Source organism: Anomaloglossus baeobatrachus, chromosome 5, assembly GCF_048569485.1.
Source record: "Anomaloglossus baeobatrachus isolate aAnoBae1 chromosome 5, aAnoBae1.hap1, whole genome shotgun sequence".
NCBI lineage: Eukaryota > Metazoa > Chordata > Amphibia > Anura > Aromobatidae > Anomaloglossus > Anomaloglossus baeobatrachus.
In genome coordinates, this window is record NC_134357.1 from 368411707 (window position 1) to 368430809 (window position 19103).

Here is a 19103-nt window from a genome sequence, read left to right on the forward strand (position 1 = left end):
CCTCTCACTAACAGAAGCGTGATGTCATAGCCTCTCACTAACAGAAGCGTGATGTCATAGCCTCTCACTAACAGAAGCGTGATGTCATAGCCTCTCACTAACAGAAGCGTGATGTCATAGCTGCCCCTAACAGAAGTGTGATGTCATAGCCGCCCCTAACAGAAGCGTGATGTCATAGCCTCTCACTAACAGAAGCGTGATGTCATAGCCGCCCCTAACAGAAGCGTGATGTCATAGCCTCTCACTAACAGAAGCGTGATGTCATAGCTGCCCCTAACAGAAGTGTGATGTCATAGCCGCCCCTAACAGAAGCGTGATGTCATAGCCACCCCTTACAGAAGTGTGATGTCATAGCCACCCCTTACAGAAGTGTGAAGTCATAGCCTCTCACTAACAGAAGTGTGATGTCATAGCCGCCCCTAGCAGAAGCGTGATGTCATAGCTGCCCCTAACAGAAGCGTGATGTCATAGCTGCCCCTAACAGAAGTGTGATGTCATAGCTGCCCCTAACAGAAGTGTGATGTCATAGCCGCCCCTAGCAGAAGCGTGATGTCATAGCTGCCCCTAACAGAAGTGTGATGTCATAGCTGCCCCTAACAGAAGTGTGATGTCATAGCCGCCCCTAGCAGAAGCGTGATGTCATAGCTGCCCCTAGCAGAAGCGTGATGTCATAGCTGCCCCTAACAGAAGTGTGATGACATAGCAGCCGCCTAACAGAAGCGTGATGTCATAGCCTCTCAGTAACAAAAGCGTCATGTCATAGCCGCCCCTAACAAAAGTGTGATGTCATAGCTGCCCCTAGCAGAAGCGTGATGTCATAGCTGCCCCTAACAGAAGTGTGAAGTCATAGCCTCTCACTAACAGAAGTGTGATGTCATAGCCGCCCCTAACATCCTCGGTAGTTTCTTCTTCAGTGTGTGCTGTACAGATTACACAATATGTGTTATAATGGCACTGCATGTAGTTTACATCCTTTACACTATATTGTAGCTTTCCTGTGTGCTCTGCACTCCGGGGTCATTCAGTACAGCTTAACCCTGTGCGCCCCGTGTCAGGTGAGCGGCGCGCGATGTATGGCCACGACTGCTGCACCCACAATCACAACCCTCGTCAATTCACAGTCTACGCTAGTCAGATAAACCACGCCTATTATGGTAATTCAGACACCTATAGTCGGCTTTTCATTGGCGCGTCCCCATCAGGAGGCGTGTCCCCAGGACAGGCAGGTCGGAGGCGCAGCTGGCCGGGCTGTGCATGCAGTGCAGGAGCGATGTTGGGAGGCTGAGGATCGCAGTGCATGTGTGGACTGTACCGGGGGGCTCTGTTCCACTGGGCAGGGGGGTTCTCCATGAGGGAGGAGAGGGCAGAGGACACCGAGGACAGAATGGACAAGCAGATGTCTCGCTGTAAGATAGTGGTGGTCGGGGACACTCAGTGTGGGAAGACGGCTCTGCTTCATGTGTTCGCCAAAGACTGCTACCCCGAGGTAACTGCTCCGTACCTGCGATCAGTGCTGCCGGCGAATCACTGCTGTGCCGGCAGCTGCTACCGTCATGGCTTATTATAGTGCACTGCTCCATTATAAAGTGGGAGAAACTAGTGTCATCCAGCTATTCCGGCCATTCTATGGGGTATTATATGCTAGGCTATTACCAGTGCGTTGTACTAATAGCCAGGGAGTGTAATTACTATTGTATTATAATTACCAAGGTGTTATACTATATCAAGGGAGTTATTACTAGTGTATCATAATTACCAAGGTGTTATACTATAGCCAGGGAGTTATTACTAGTGTATTATAATTACCAAGGTGTTATACTATAGCCAGGGAGTTATTACTAGTGTATTATAATTACCAAGGTGTTATACTATATCAAGGGAGTTATTACTAGTGTATTATAATTACCACTCTGTTATACTATATCAAGGGAGTTATTACTAGTGTATTATAATTACCAAGGTGTTATACTATAGCCAGGGAGTTATTACTAGTGTATTATAATCACCAGTCTGTTATACTATATCAAGGGAGTTATTACCAGTATGATATAACATAAGAAGCAGAGTATTATTCCTAGTATATTATGTGTACTGATGTGAGAGAATTACTATTATATATACTAGTGTGTTGTAATATAGCCAGAAGAGTTAATTCTAGAATATTATTACCAGTGGGATATTATTTAGGTAGCAGAGTATTATTCATGTGTTATTAGTACAGAACAGAGTATCCCAGCTTGTGCTATAGCACAGTCAGCAGATCACTGTTACTAGTGCAATATGCATACCGGTGGGTTATAATGACCAGTGTGTTATAATTTAGGCTAGAGTGTTCTTGCTAGTGGTGTGTGTGTGTGTGTGTGTGTGTGTGTGTGTGTGTATATATATATATGTGTATATTATAACATTAGTATAGAGCATATTGATAGTTTGTTGCAATAAAGGTAGCAGGTATTACTGCTATAACTATACGTATACTAGTGTGTTACAATAGTATGGTGACAGCATTGCTGCTGGTGTATTCTGCATGCTACTGTATAAGAGCACTGGGTGAGTGTATTGCACTGAGCAGTGGATAATACTGGTGTATCCTAGTCAGCAGTGTGATGCTGTCTGTGTATAACAACCAGTAGTGTACTATAGAGAGAGTTCCCTATTGTCTGCCCCAGTAATGTAATCTAAGTAGTTCTTACATTACAGTGGCTTCTTTCGCTGTAGCTTGTACCCACTGTGTTCTAGGTGAGTGGGGTTCTATAGCCACTGGTGTTCTCGTCTATAATGGGATGTCTAGTAGACCTGGGAGTGATGTATACGCTGCTCCACTATTACACCTACTATTAGTATTGTTTTAGAATTACCAGTCCGCTATCTATACTGTAGTGCTTTACTGCTACAATGTGTAACTAGTAGTGCATTAAAATTACTGTTGTATTATACCTAGCAAAATGGTTCTTAACACTTAGTGCATTATAGTTATTAGTCTGTTCTATACTTGTGTGTTTCTACTTATGTGCATGGCTTGTGTAGTGTGGCATTGCTATCAGTGTATTGTTACTAGTAGTGGATTATATTGGTAAATGTGTACTGTATATAGCCAGTAATGAAATCTTAAACTACTTTTATAGCAGCTCTTCTGGTATACTAGTATTAGTATGTTATAGCCACTATTTGTAACTAGCAGGGCATTATCATTACTGTTCTATCTAATAGTATGTTATAAACAGCTAAGGCATGATAGTGATTGTCTACTAGCGGTGCATTATTGGTTACTACAGTAGTAGAGAACTATAGTTACTAGCGTGTTATACTAGTAATCACTGGTAATGGATTATAGCTACACTCAATAACTAGTGGTGAATTAGATTCACTGTATTGTATAATAGCTCATCCAGAGGCTGATCAGCTACACCTAATAACTTAGTTACTCGTGTGCTTTTTACACTAATGTGTTACAGATACTGATCTGTTATTGTTACTCCTACTAGTAGTGAACTAGTTGTATGCGAATGTGCTTTAGTAGTTACTGTTTGACTAGTAGTGCATTATATGTATTCTTATTTGCACAGACGTTCGGCTATGTGCATTGTAGCTAAATGCCTTACAGTCTGCTTCATCCTAATATGTAATAGACCGTGGCAAGAATCACCACGTTGCTGCATCTGGAGAACATAGCTGGGGTTACTAGTGTTATTACTAGTAGCATGGTACAGATAGTACAGTACTATAGCTGACTGTTGTAACTAGTAGTAGTGTTAGGTAATAGGATGTTATATACAGTAGTGTTTTATAGGCTACCACGAAGGCGTTACATACATACATATATATATATGAAGAGCATGTGAACGCATAATCAAAGTATTACTATACTACCGCAGTAATAATATATACTTAGCTAGAATAGAGCACTAGCTAGAACAAGTGGCTAAAATTAAGAATAAAATAAAGAAATAATATATTTAAAGAAATAAATTTATATAAAATTGTTATATAAATAAATAGCGGTAGTATAGTAATACTTGGATTATGCTTTCACATGCGGATTTGGTACATTTCTGGCTACATATATAGGACCATACATGTGCTTGGTGCCAGTTGCGGTGTATTCCTAAGTATCCCATCTATTGTGTCCTTTGAGGATAATGTATAGAAACTTTGTATCTGATGATACTTGTCTCAGTTCTGCAGTGCTTGTGACTTTTATGATGTCCTCCTTGTAGTTATAACTGCTCAGCAATCTCCATTGACTCTCATTGCCATATTGATGTTCAGTTGGGGCTGGACTAACCTCCAGGACCCAGGTAGCTGAAATTATCTGGTGGCACCAAATATTTTGGGATAATGTCTGGCCTCTAGAAAAGTCATGTTAACTCCATACACTTATCTGAAATTGGACTCCTTGCACTCTTTGTGTCTATGGGGCTATCTGGGGTCTCTGGATTGGTTCCAGTTCCTTAGTTTGAGTTTAACACCTTGCTACATATGCCCAATTAGTTAAGTATATGATATAGTGAGTGCAGGGGCAGTATTGGTGCAAGCTGCATAGGGACCCAAAATCTAAAGGGGCGCACGAGCACCTCCAACACGGCAAGCGCCTTCTGTCAGATATATGAAGGGGCCCATGTACTGTTCTTGCACAGACGCCCTCATCAGTGTTTGCTATTGATTGTCTTGTATCATTACTGTGCTTTAAATGTTACTTCTCGGCATCTGAATACAGTTCATAGTAGGAAATTGCCTTCGGGGTGTGAAGTGTTAACATCAGCCTGTGCCTGTCATATGCTGATATCGCTCTGATGGATATGGCACCTTTCATGTGCCAATCTAGCCATGCCTCTCTCTGTTTGCCAGAGCGTAATGTGATCCATTCATAAATATGGCATATACTATTAACATCAGCGTGCGCTCTGCACTTCCCGCATTGTCTGATAGTCTATAATTGGGGTCTTTTTGATGCAATTATGTTATATTTAGTATATACCGATGTGTTCTTGCATTAGGGCAGTAGATGATTGCTGCATTCATACAAGAAATTATCCCTCGGCAGCCCTACTTATAGGCTACAAGCTGGGCTTATGTAATAGAAATGCACTATATTGGCAGCTGAAGGCAGGATTGCAGTGTTATTTTCAGGTATGTTGCTCGCAGTGGCCGGTTATAGCTCTGGTAGTCCTATGGGCTATTGTGCGGCAGAGTCCTCTGAAGGGTTAATAAAGTATGCGCCTACAATAGGATCCGATTCAGGCAGCTCAGCTGGATATCCTCCCTTTTTTCGCCCCAAAGTGGAATCATATGTCAGTTTCCAGTAGAGTACAGTGTAATCCTACAGAAGATTGTTCCTAGTGAATATTTGCGTTTATGAAAAGTAGACTTGTGGTATGGTGTACATATATCCAGGGCGTATGCATGTGATCAGACAGTATATGCTGTATATATGTGCCCACCGGACCTGAAGATTTCTCCATATAAGTACCAATAATGGAACCTTTTCCCGTTGTGAAGCCCAATCCTATCAGAAAAGTCTAATCCTTGGTGTCCTATTCATATGTGTTTGATGATCCTACAAAGCTGCCCATGTAATCCTATTGGCTCCATGCAGTTCTTCAGAGAGAATTTCTATAGAGGCATACACGCCCGACTAGGATGATCGTAATTATGTGGTTGCGTTTAGTGATGGGCTGATCCAGGCCTATGGAGAAAGTCGTGTTACATTGGACCATTGGTGGCTTTTCTAATCATAGTACCGAAAATATATGTTCTGGCGTTTGATTATTAGGACAGGAACATGGCTGGTGAGGCAAATAAGTTGGACGCTAACAAACCACTCTGTAGTGACTAGGTTAATGGATATACTAGGGCAGAATTCAATGTTATTTTTTTAGTTATTAACCTGATTATAAAGATTTAAAATTAATTGTAATACAACAGGCATTCAGGACCAACAAGCGATTGCACAATGTATTGAGGAGTGGAGGAAAGAAGGCTTCAGCACCTATTGTGCTGACAGAATTCTTATTTAGAGGAACTGCCCAGAATGGATGGCAGTGTTATAAAGCAATACAGTTCCTGCAATATTAGACTGGTATATGTGCTAAAACCAGTTTTAACCTGTGGGGCGATGCAGGCAGGAAGACCATGCTTATTTAGTGTCCACGATCAGTGTTGCTCGCATTTCACAATACAAGCACAGTAGATGGGATTTATTGATTCATGTCCACTGTGCTTCTTTTTTACCCTGTTTTCCGAGCCACAGTATGTCGATTTCTCCTCCTGGAGCGCTCCGTTTTCTGTGTGGATTTTACTCATAGTCTTGTCCTGTATGCGAATGTAGCACCCCTGAAGGCTTCAAGGTGCTAAAAGGTTCTGCATCCCCCACAAGGATGCAGGGCCTACCCCCTTAGGGACCCGTAGATCCAGTGCCGGTAACACCAAAAACCCATGTAATCCCAGTTTTCCCCAACAATTCCCCATACAATGGTGCAGAGCTAGGGTCGGATCAATGGATGACCGCCTAGATTTGGAACCAGTCCAGTCCACTAGTTGACCAGGTGGGAGAAGTGGACTGTGCAGAGTAGACAGGAAGACAGTAGTGAGAAGGAAGTCTGCAGTGAGAGGGAGCAGACAAGTGACCGAGGTGTGAAGGTGAAAGCGAAGTGACGTCCTGACTTGGGTTAATGGTGACCTGGTACCCAGGAGAAGTGGTTGCTGGTGGAGTACTCCCGGAACTACGCACCAACGTGGTGCAGGACCCTAGGATCGGAAAGATCTCCAAGCTGACCTGTTAACACCTCCACAGAAAGTGGACCATCAAGGACCTTGCTGACCCTAAAAATCCGAAGACTCAGTAGCAAAGGGTGGGCCGGGGACAGGACCAGAGACTCCATCCCCATAGGGTTCACGCTACCATCAGGCGGACAGAAGTGGACAAACCACCGGATGGGGACCCTCAGTTGCTCTACGCCACGGGGACCCAATTACCAGAGACAGGTGCAGGGGAAGAAGATACCAGTTCAACCAAACTGGCACTGGAACGAAGGGGACCTGCAGGTGAAACCAGCCGGCCTCGGGAAACCAGTTATTACCAGCCTGCAGTGAGTAAAACCAGTTGCACTGAACTTTGGTGTAGACTCCCTTCTTCTAGCACCTGTCACATCAACTATCCTCTGGGGCCCGGTGCTGCTTGCGGAGGGCCTACCATTCAGGCTGCAAATAACACCAGCCCCAGTAGTGACATTCTGCAGTGGCGGCTCCATACCTATTGCCGCAACACCGCAAGTGGCATCACATATGAACACTAACCTTATCCCTTGTAAATATAATCCCATTTCAAAAAGGACCCAGGGCATGGAACCGGGCATCGGCCACCACCGTGACTTTCCCAATAGAGATTCTGCCCGGGACTGAGTACCCCATATCCCTGGGCGCGACATGGAAAATCCACCGGTAAAAGACACCCATGCGTGTTTGGGGTGTTTAAAACGAATCAAAAATGCAGGTAGTCCGCACCTAATGATGTTAATACCAAGTAGTTTCAAAAACAAAACTGCTTTATTTTAAAGGCTGACACCAAAGAGAGACAAAACGTGCAGCGTCAAAAACGCGATAAAAGAGCAGCATCAAACACATAAACACAATGAAAAAACACAAGTAAACTAAGGTGCAGAGATGGTGTAGAAATTCTGCAGCGTCAAAAGCTCAACGGATCCTTATCGTGAGAACGTAGCCTTCCATGCTTTGTGCGAAAGGACAGGTAGATCTTATCTCTATGGGCCCAATTCATCATGACCGGAGTTGTTTACACCGGCCCTTATAAGATGTGCTGGAGTCAGATGCTCCTGATCCATGAAGTCATATGCATACCGGGCGAGTGGTGGCTACCTCTGTGGGCACTTCGCCACAAAATCCTCCTCCAGTCCATGCTAGAGTAAGATTTCTGGTGTAGTGAATGCTGCCGCTAGTCATGAATTTAACAAGCAGCGGTTGACACACCTTTGTCCCACCCCAGCACTGCCCACTTTGTAGGAGGTAGGTGAAAAATGTTGGCGAACATCAAAAATCACAATTTAGTGCAACCTTGAGTTGTGCCAAAATTATGCAACTTTTCAAAGTTTTTATGCCGGAAAACTATGTTGGCGAATTGCTGCTGGCCACAGTGATGTTCTGTTCAGAATGATGTAATGGCGGACAGTTATGACTTGACATAGTCTTGGGCAGTAGGCGCACATTAGAGATGCAGGAACAAAATAGGTCATTAGGGGCTATATAGCTATTTTTTTTTCTTCTTAATTTAATTCTGTATATGTGTGGATATTGTCAGTGTGTTAATATATTGCTGTGTTCTTGCGATCCAAGGTCGTTCTGCTCCGCTTCTCAGTGAAGTCAACACAATTCAGACTATCCGACTCACTCCATGCACAAGACAGAAGTCTCTTTTACAATGTATGAATATGGATCCTCGTTCACATTTTAAGTCACTTCATGCACAGCTCTGTGTCACCCGTGAGTCCGAAGAGCGGTGACATCACTGAGAAGAGGAGCAGAACGCCACTGGATCCCGGAGAAGGCGGCGGTAGGGGATTATATTCCTACACTCACCTGCATTACATACTTATAATCACAGGCTCATTCAGACATCTAATGTTTCCTCATACGAGTGTGATCTGGTATTCATAGATAGCAATTGTGCCTGTAATAGTCTATGGGGCCATTCAAACGCCCATGATTTTTTTGCGAATCGTGCGGTCTGTGGAAGATCGCGGAAACATGTCTGATTTTGTTCTAAGTGTCAGCGAAAAATATGCAACGCCTTCCAGTGAAACAAATGGACCACATTCTGATGATTTGTGAATGCGGTCCCATTTTCACAAACGGACAGAATGGCACACTTATTTTCTTTCCACATACAGGAAAAACTGATGACTCTTGGTTTAAACTCTAGCCAAAGTCTGATCCGAAATATCAGCTGTTTTGCACGTACATGAGCGAATCGGACGACTGAGTCCTCAATAAAAGTCCTATTTAGAGTGCTTCTTTTATGGCCCCTGCTATCTTAAAGGTTGTCCGCTAATTTTACATTGATGGTCTATCCTTAGGATCGGTCATCAATGTATGATCGGGGTCCGACACTTGCTTGGTCTTCTGATAGTGGCCACGGCTGGGTACTGCACATCTGCCTCCTATTGGTTTGAATGGGAGGCGAATGTGCAGTACCCGGCCACGGTGACTATCAGAAGACTGCGCAGCTCCGGAACTGGGCATTTCTGGCCACCTGCTGCCACCTCCGACATAGAGAACTGCTTATCGGCGGGGGTGCTGGATGTCGGACCCCACTGAATCGGACATGGATGATGACCTAGCCTAAGGATCGGCCATTAATCTAAAAGTAAGGGACAACCTCTTTTAGGAGAACCTGTCACCACGTTGAAAGATATCAATTTTTGCTTTTTTATTCCCACAATTCCCCTGGGTATTCAGAATTATCTGGTAGCGTGTCTTTCGGCTACTCTCGATCATTACGTGTGAGCCACGCTGCCTTGGTAAAGACCATAAAAATTAGCACTAAATAAAAAGGCCCCGATCTCTGAAACCGCATGGGTACATGCCCACGATCAGGACCTGCTTCGTCCTGGATGCCGTGGGTCCTGATCTGCAGGGCTGCAAGTCTCCTCCACAGGAGACCGCAGCTGCCCGTGCCCACGATCAGGGTTCGGAGTGCTGCGGTCTCTAGCTTGTGTTCTCCCTACAGAGAATGCCTGCGACTCCACAGCAAGGAATTGACATGCTTGCGGCTTGGAAAGTCGCACCGCAGGTCAGTTTTCACTGCGGGCAGTACACGCACAGTATTTCTAGAAATCTCATACACTTTGCTTGTACTGTACAACGCAGCGTTTTGGTAAAAACACTGTTTCCAGTCACTGATCGTGGGCTTGTACCTTATGGCAGATTTAATAAAAACAAATAAAATGCCAGAACTCCCTGGTGCAATGTTATTAAGAATGTGACTACCATGTGGTGAACACTTGTGCAAGAAAAATATGGTAAATCTTTTTAACCCATTATTACCCAGAAAGTGGCCTAAAGCTCTAGCAATGGCTTAATAATGAATTGCGGCTCTGTGTTGGGATGTTCTTCCTCGTCTGTCTCCACCGCTGTGTGTAGTGATTGTTCTCATAGATCATTTTTGTATGACAGTTCCTTTATGATCAATGACTGTAAGGACAGGAAGGCGCACATCTATTGTCGGTTACTAATTGACCACGTACCTCCTGAGAAGGTTTGGGTTTCCGAGAAGGGTGTTTGGATTTATGATATCATCAATATTTCCTTCACTTGATGTATCAGTGTCATCTCTGTACTCACTTGTTAATTATATTTTATGATATGTTGACTTGTCTAGCCGCCAGTAGCCAAGTTTCCTTGTGGAGCAGGCTTGGCGTTGTAGGTCACCAAGCTATTTTTATTGTAATTTTGCTACCTCTGTTCTTCTTCCTTTTTTTTTTTTTTTTTTTTTTTTTGTCCCTCTACATTGGTCACTAATTTTATGCTTTTGCTGTCACATTTGCTAAAAATATATATTCCTCATGATACAGCAAATTCTTGTAAATTTGTTAAAGGTATAGCGAGAAAAATGTTACATTATCATGTTATAATGTAATGGGTGATTTATCCTCTGCTGAACCATAAAAAGACAGACTGAGAAGTTTCATGTAGATGATTGAATAGTGTGATATTAATTACAGTAGGGTTTATTATGTCTTAGAATTCATAGGGATTTCTAATGACCATGGTGGAACTTTTAAAAGGGGCTTTCCTCCAATAAAAAAATATACCTAAACAATCGTTAATTGATAATTTATCATCCTATTAGCTCTAGGGCCCAATTCTCCTTTAGCTGGCCCAGTCCTAAGTCCTCGCGCTGCACTACCAGTTCTGAGCTCCATACAGGACAGTGTTCCCTGTCTCGTCACATGGACGGACCCATGAGTTAAGGTGGCTTTACACACTGCAACATCGCAAACGGCATCGCTGTAACGTCACCGGTTTTGTGACGTAATAGCGACCTCCCCAGCGACATTGCAGTGTGTGACACGCATCAGCGACCTGGCCCCTGCTGTGAAGTTGCTGATCGCTACAAATCGTTCAGGACCATTCTTTGGTCCTTTGTTTACCGCTGTGCAGCATGATCGCTAGAAAGTCTCAGTGTGTAAAGGGGACTTTACAGCGACTTCCCTTTCAAAAAGCTGCTTTACCACGTCCCCAATGACTAGCGAGGTCGTTCTGCAGGTCCGGATCGCTGTTGCGTCGTTGGCCAGGTCTGCCTGTTTGACAGCTCACCAGAGACTTTGTAGCAATCCCGGTCAGGTTGGGATCGCTAGAAAGTCTCAGTGTGTAAAGGGGTCTTAAGGGGGAGGTGGCTGACTACCAGTCACCTTCTTCAATATGTTCACTTGGAGCCTGATTCTGTGAATTTCGACAAAACCAGCATGAATTGTCTTAACACCCCCATGCTATTTGCTGGGCGGTACAATATCATCACTGATCGGTTAACTTTTACTGATTGGTGGTCATTTACCGTAAATGCCTGTTTACTCAGACCAAAGTAAACGAGCAATGATTATATTACAGTTTAAATGCCGCTTTAGATTTTAGAATGTCTAATCTTTTTGTTCTTCTTGGTGATGGTAGATTATTCCTTTCAATCCAATAGATTCACATGCATGCTCGGCTAAGGGTACTGTCACTCTTTAGCGACGCTCCAGCTATCCCACCAGCGATCTGACCTGGTCAGGATCGCTAGTGCGTCGCTACATGGTCGCTGGTGAGCTGTCAACCAGGCAGATCTCACCAGCAACCAGCCAGCAGCGACGCGTGGAAGCGATGCTGCGTTTGGTAACTAAGGTAGATATCGGGTAACCAAGCAAAGCACTTCCCTTGGTTAACCGATATTTACCTTGGTTACCAGCGCACACCGCTTAGTGCTGGCTCCCTGCACTCCTAGCCAGAGTACACATCGGGTTAATAAGCAAACTGCTTTCCTTATTTACCTGATGTGTTCTCCGGCTACGTGAGCAGGGAGCCGGCACTGGCAGCCTGAGAGCGGCGGACGCTAGTAACCAAGGTAAATATCGGGTAACCAAGCAAAGGGCTTCGCTTGGTTACCCGATATTTACCTTGGTTACAAATTACCGCAGGCTGCCAGACGCTGGCTCCCTGCTCCCTGCACCCTGCACATTCAGATTGTTGCTCTCTCGCTGTCAAACACAGCGATGTGTGCTTCACAGCGGGAGAGCAACGTCCAAGAAATGAACCAGCACTGTGTGTAACAAGCAGCGATTTCACAGCAGGGGCCAGATCGCTGCTCAGTGTCACACACAGCGAGATCGCTAATGAGGTCACTGCTGCGTCACAAAAACCGTGACTCAGCAGCGATCTTGCTATGTGAGAAGTACCCCTAAGTCTACATGTACATGCAGTAATCAGGAACAATAGGTGTGGTTAAAATGAGTATTCAAGCAACAGATGTCTAAGGCTACTTTCACACTTGCGTCGTTTGGCAGCCGTCACAATACGCCGCTTTGGGAAACAGCACAATCTGTTAACGGATGTGCGCTGTTTCCCATAGACTTGTATTGACAACGCATTGCGACAGATGGCCTTGTGTTGTATCCGCCGGTCGACGCTGTGTTGCATCCGCAGCGTGTAGTGTTTTTCTGCGCTTCCCAGAGCATCAAAAAAACGCAATGTGCAGGATTCCGTCGGCATCTGTCATTTTTATAATGGAAGCCTATGGTGGTGGAATCCGTCATTTGACTGATTCCTGTGACTGATCCGTCTTTACACAACTGAGTATGCTCAGTTGAGTAAATCTCTGAAAAAAGCTACAACTGATTGCGTTGTTTTGCAGGATCCGTCGCATCAGTTGTGCCACTATATGCGACGCATCCGTTACATCCGTCACACAACGCAATGTGACGGATGCCGCACAACGCAAGTGTGAAAGTAGCCTAAGGTACATGGCACCTTAATGTTTATGGTGATTCTTCTTTCCATACTTAGATGGTTCTTACATCCTTAGCTTTTCTTCGGCTGGGTATAGACTTAAAGGGGTTGTTTGAGACTTTTAACATTGATTTCCTTTCTTTAGCTGTTCCTGGTGCCGCCACCGGCCAGAACTATTCAGTTTTGGAGTTGCACAGCTCCATCAACTGTATAGCAGTCACGGATGGCTACAGCACATCTACCCCTGTTCGAATAGTGTTTTTCAACTCCAGTCCTCAAGACCCACCAACAGATAATGTTTTCAGGTCTTCCTCAACATTAAACAAGCAGTAATTCCATGAAGGCTGCTTTACACACTGCGATATTGGTACCGATATCGCCATCGTGCATACCCGCCCCCATCGTTTGTGCGACATGGGCAAATCTCTGCCCGTGTCGCACAACATCGCCTGGACCCGTCACACTACCTTCCCTGCGACATCGCTGTGACCGGCGAGCCACCTCCTTTCTCCGGTGGGCGGTTCGTTCAGCGTCACAGCAACGTCACAGCAGCGTCACTGAACCGTCGCCCAATCAAAGTGGAGGGGCGGAGATGAGCGCTACGAACATCCCGCCCACCTCCTTCCCTCCGCATTGTGGCCGGGAGGCAGGTAAGGGGAAGTTCCTCGTTCCTGCGGTGTCACACAGAGCGATGTGTGCTGCCGCAGGAACGAGGAACAACTTTGTTACTGCTGTAGTAACGATATTTGAGAATGGACCCCCATGTCTCCGATGAGCGTTTTTGCGATGATGCAAAATCGCTCATAGGAGTCATACACAACGAGATCGCTACAGCGGCCGGATGTGCGTCACAAAATCCGTGACCCCAGCGAGAACGCTGTAGTGATCTCGTAGCGTGTAAAGCCCGCTTTACCTGTGCACCATTAGGCCTCTGCCACACTCACGTGAAATTCACGCACGTGCCGAGAGACACGTATTTTCCCTGCGTGTTGCGTGCAGGTAAGTACGTGTCTCTGGTACGTGCGTGACACGTGTGTTCTACGTGTGCTATCCGCGATAGCACACGTAGAACCGGTAATTATTATACTCACCTGGTCCTTCCTGATGTCCGCGCTGCTGTCCGTGGTGCTGATCCTCGGTCTCCAGCCCTCCCGTCTCCCCGCTGCTGCTGCTGCCAGGCAGTGAAGTGAATATTCTATGAGATTAATGAGCGGCGGTCGGCAGCAAGAGGCAGCAGCGGCAGAGACAGGAGGGCTGGAGAAGGTGAGTTAATGTTTTGTTTTTTTTTCAATGACATGTGTGTTTTCTCCGGCGCGTGTCACACGGGACCGCATCCACACTACACCCGTGTGGTGCGGGTGCGGGCCGTGTGACACCCGTGCTGCCGGTGAAAAAACGGACATGTCAGCGCTTTCAAAAACGCACACACGTACAAACGCACACGGACACACGTTCCGTGTGGTTTTACGTGTGTGTGCCTGCTACAATAGGGTAGCATTGGTTAAAGTGTCTCCGTGCCGCCGGTACGTGTAAAAAATGACAAACACGTGCCGGAGGCACGGATGTGTGGCGCAGGCCTTAAGGAAATCCTGAAAACCTGATTGAGGAAAACCTGAAAACATGATCTGTTGGTGGGTCTTGAGGACTGGAGTTGAGGAACACTGAAATAGAGGGTGGATGTGCAGTACCTGGATGAGGTTACTATTACATTGAAGAGCTATGCTGTGCAGCTGCGCAACTGAGGCTGACAACCATACCAGGAACAGCTGATTGGTGGGGATGTCTGGTGTTGCACCCTTACTGATCAGACATTGATGACCTTCCCTAAGGATAGCTCATCAATGGTAAAGTCCTGGACAACCTCTTTTAATAATATTTTTCTTCTGTAGTACATGATGATTTTCACGAATAACCAATCATGTTATATACTAACAGCTGGGTGTGGCACATTGCCGTATGTTAGTGGTACTGTGTTTGGGCTAGTATGTGGGTCCCTAGCTGGATCTCCCTCTTTTATTGATGTCTATGTCTTGTTAGGGATATAGAAGTGGGTCCTTGAGATTAGACAGCCCCTTTAATAAGATTAAGGAGGCTGCCCACACATTGTCCCCTCATCCACTAATGCACACTTTCCATAGCCATGTTTTGTGTCTGTTTTCTTCCTGTAGACTTCAAACAATTGCATTTGCTAAAAGCATCTGGTCTTAGGGGTGCTTCACACACAGCGAGCTCGCTGCCGAGATCGCTGCTGAGTCACGCTTTTTGTGACGCAGCAGTGACCTCATTAGCGATCTCGCTGTGTGTGACACTGAGCAGCGATCTGGCCCCTGCTGCGAGATCGCTGCTCGTTACACACAGCCCTGGTTCGTTTTCTTCAAAGCCGCTCTCCCGCTGTGACACACAGATCGCTGTGTGTGACAGCGAGAGAGCGACAAATGAAGCGAGCAGGGAGCAGGAGCCGGCATCTGACAGCTGAGGTAAGCTGTATCCAAGATAAACATCGGGTAACCAAGGTGGTTACCCGATATTTACCTTAGTTACGAGCCTCTGCAGCTCTCACGCTGCCTGTGCTGCCGGCTCCGGCTCTCTGCACATGTAGCTGCTGTACACATCGGGTTAATTAACCCGATGTGTACAGCAGCTAGGAGAGCAAGGAGCCAGCGCTAAGCAGTGTGCGCGGCTCCCTGCTCTCTGCACATGTAGCTGCATTACACATCGGGTTAATTAACCCGATGTGTACTGTAGCTATGGTAGGAGAGCAAGGAGCTGTGGCGCCCCTGACCTAGTCAGGCACCACTGAGTACTGCACCCATGCTGGGGACAGTACAATACAGGTAATCCAGAAGGCTGACCGGGGTGTGGAACACAGGCGCATAGTGATCAGGTCTCACACATGTACCCATGAGAGGACCCCTGGGGATCCCAGGAGGGGGCAAAGCCTTGACCTTCACTGGAATAGTGGAGGGGGCCAAAAGCCTCCATCTCCTCTCAAGGGGTGTGGTAAGAGAGTCTGGTTGCTAGGTGGCGTAGGCAGGCACAAAAGGGAAAAGAGAAGGAGGAGTAAACAGTCTAGGGTCTGCAGCAGAGTGTGGAGGAGTGAGCAGCAGGAAAGTGAAGCTCAGACAGCAGCAGCAGTGAAGGTCCCAGATGTGAGCCAGTTAGAAGGAGAACTCCAGAGGGCTCAGTGAGGAGCAGACCTGTGGGGTTGATGCTGTCTAACAGCGCCCGCGCAGTGGCTACTGACGGGGGAGAACGGTCAACTAGGAGTGCTACCTGAAAGCCAGCTTCAGCTAGAGAGAAAGCACGGAGTGGGAAGTAAGGGGACTGCTAGAGAGCACCAGGCCCAACCGGGCGGCAGATCCCGAAGCGAAGATAGATCCAGCTTTCTTCTGCTAAACCTGCCGGTGTGGGGCTCTCAAAGCCCACACCACAACACCACAAAAGCCGCAGCCACGTAACCGCAGTGAGGGCCCATAGGTCACAGGAGGCAAGCAGCTGGAGTGGCCTGGTCCGGGGAACAAGCAAACGGCAAACAAAAGGGGGAGAGAGGCTGCAGCATCTTCCCTGGGTGACCCCCATAGGGACTCAAAGTCGGGGTCACCCCAAACCACCAAGGGCTAAGGAAGGCGAGTCAGTAGTCATCCTCATAAAGTCAGCCTGAAGGATACCTGGTTCCCATCTGGTTCATCCCAGCTACGCCCGGGCTACTCACCCTGCCATCAAATGTGAGTAAAGCCCTTGAAAGACAGTTCTGCCTGTGTGAGTCATTCTGCGACTTGTGGTACTACAAACCTACACAGGGCCCTGGGGCTTGCCTCACTCTCAGGAGGCTACTACATCCGACTGCACCCACCATCAGCCCCAGGCGTCCCCTAACCTGCAGTGGCGGTCCCCACTGACCGCAATACTGAGAGTGGCGTCACGATCAAAACCGAAGATTCCCTACCTGTGACCAGAACCAGCTACGTGGAGTCCCTGAAGGTATGCACCGATACAACACCTCTGGGGCTTCACAGAGCCAGCGCTCAGTGTGCGCGGCTCCCTGCTCCCTGCACACACAGCTGTGCGCTGGTAACTAATGTAAACATCGGGTAACCATACCCGATGTTTACCTTAGTTACCAGTCTCCGCAGCTTCCAGACGGCAGCTCCGTGCAAGCGCAGCGTCGCTTGCACGTCGCTGCTGGCTGGGGGCTGTTCACTGGTCGCTGGTGAGATCTGCCTGTTTGACAGCTCACCAGCGACCATGTAGCGATGCAGCAGCGATCCTGACCAGGTCAGATCGCTGGTCGGATCGCTGCTGCATCGCTAAGTGTGAAGGTACCCTTAATCTCATTAGGATGTTTTTAACTGTAATGAGTGCGGATTAACACTTATTCATTTAGATTTCTGTCTGATATTTTAATTAAAAAAAACCAACACATTTCAGGTTAAAATAATGAAACAAACATTTGGCTGAAGATGAAATGCTGTGTGACAGCTCAGAAGTGCAAATATCGATACTATGGTAACAAAAGCGTCGGAGTACAAGAAACAGTTCAATAAGAAATAAAACCATTTCTTACCATGTTTATTTCTGAAACTGATAGGCTACATGCGCACGCTGCTTTTTTTCCTGCTTTTTTGCTGCTTTTTTGGCTGCAGTTTTGTCAGCAGAACTTTCTGACATCTGACTTCCCAGCAAAGTCTATGAGAAGTCAGATTTGTCATGCGCACATTGCAGTTTATTTGTCAGCGGTTTTTTTTGTCAAAAGTTTGTGACAAAAAAAATGCAGCATGTTCATTCTTCCTGCGTTTTTGTCAACATTTGTCACCCATTGAAATCAATGAGGGCATCAAAAACGCAGGAAAAATGCATGCTAATCACAAGTGGTGCATTTTACCTGCCTTTTACCTGCGTTTTTGCTAGCAAAAACGCAGGTGATTTGTCAGGCAGTGAGGTCAGGCAAGTGGTCCCGTCCCATCCTCCACGTGTTCCCCAAAGTACCGCTGTCCCCAGGGGAGATGATGTGGAGGACGGGACTATCAGCAGCGGCAGCGAGAGGGGGATGGACATTGGCAGCTGAAAACATTGATTTTTCCCTCTCGCTGCTGCCGCCGCTGATAGTCCCGTCCTCCACGTGTTCCCCGAAGTACCACTGTCCCCAGCGTGCACGCACAGGAGAGATGATGTGGAGGACGGGACTATCAGCAGCGGCGGCAGCGAGAGGGAAAAATCAATGTTTTCAGCTGCCAACGTCCATCCCCCTCTCGCTGCCGCCGCCGCCGATAGTCCCATCCTCCACGTGTTCCCTGAAGTACCGCGGTCCCCAGCGTGCACGCACAGGGGAGATGATGGACCCCTCTCACTGCCACCGCCGCCGCCGCTGAAAGTCCCGTCCTTCACGCTCCTGCCGGCTCCACGCTCCTGCCGGCTCCACGCTCCTGCCGGCTCCACGCTCCTGCCGGCTCCACGCTCCTGCCGGCTCCACGCTCCTGCCGGCTCCACGCTCCTGCCGGCTCCACGCTCCTGCCGGCTCCACGCTCCTGCCGGCTCCAAGCTGTAGCGCGATCAGCTGAGCTGTCACTGAGGTTACTCGCGGCCACCGCTGGATTCAGCGGTGGCCGCGGGTAACCTCAGTGACCGCTCAGCTGATCGCGCGGCTGCCTTCATTAGCTGCATGGAGGTGACCGGAGCGGCGGTGTCTGCTGCTTCTCCGGTCACCTCCATGCAGCACAGCTGGATGCGACGCTGGAGCATGCTGGATTACGCCGGACATGGAGGGCTTTGTCGGGGTTAATAAATTGGTAATGAGGGAATGTGTTTGTGTTTTTTATTTCTAATAAAGGATTTTTTCGGGTGTGTGTGTTTATTTACTGTAATTTACAGATTAATCATGGAGGGTGTCTCATAGACGCCTGACATGATTAATCTAGGACTTATTGGCAGCTATGGGCTGCCAATAACTCCTTATTACCCCGATTTGCCAACGCACCAGGGCAAATCGGGAAGAGCCGGGTACAGTCCCAGAACTGTCGCATATAATGTATGCGGCAATTCTGGGCGGCTGCTGACTGATATTGTTAGGCTGGGGGGCTCCCCATAACGTGGAGCTCCCCATCCTGAGA

The 19103-nt window shown here is 47.1% G+C and overlaps 1 protein-coding gene across 1 annotated transcript in view; it reads left to right on the forward strand.

Moving 5' to 3' along the window:
- Positions 1–1244: 1244 nt before the first annotated feature.
- Positions 1245–19103, forward strand: part of RND2 (Rho family GTPase 2) — a 163997-nt gene continuing 146138 nt past the window's right edge. The window contains exon 1 of the mRNA XM_075349977.1: positions 1245–1486. Within this exon, the coding sequence (XP_075206092.1) occupies positions 1298–1486 (189 nt within the window). The 5' untranslated portion in view covers positions 1245–1297. The remainder of the gene's footprint in view (positions 1487–19103) is intronic.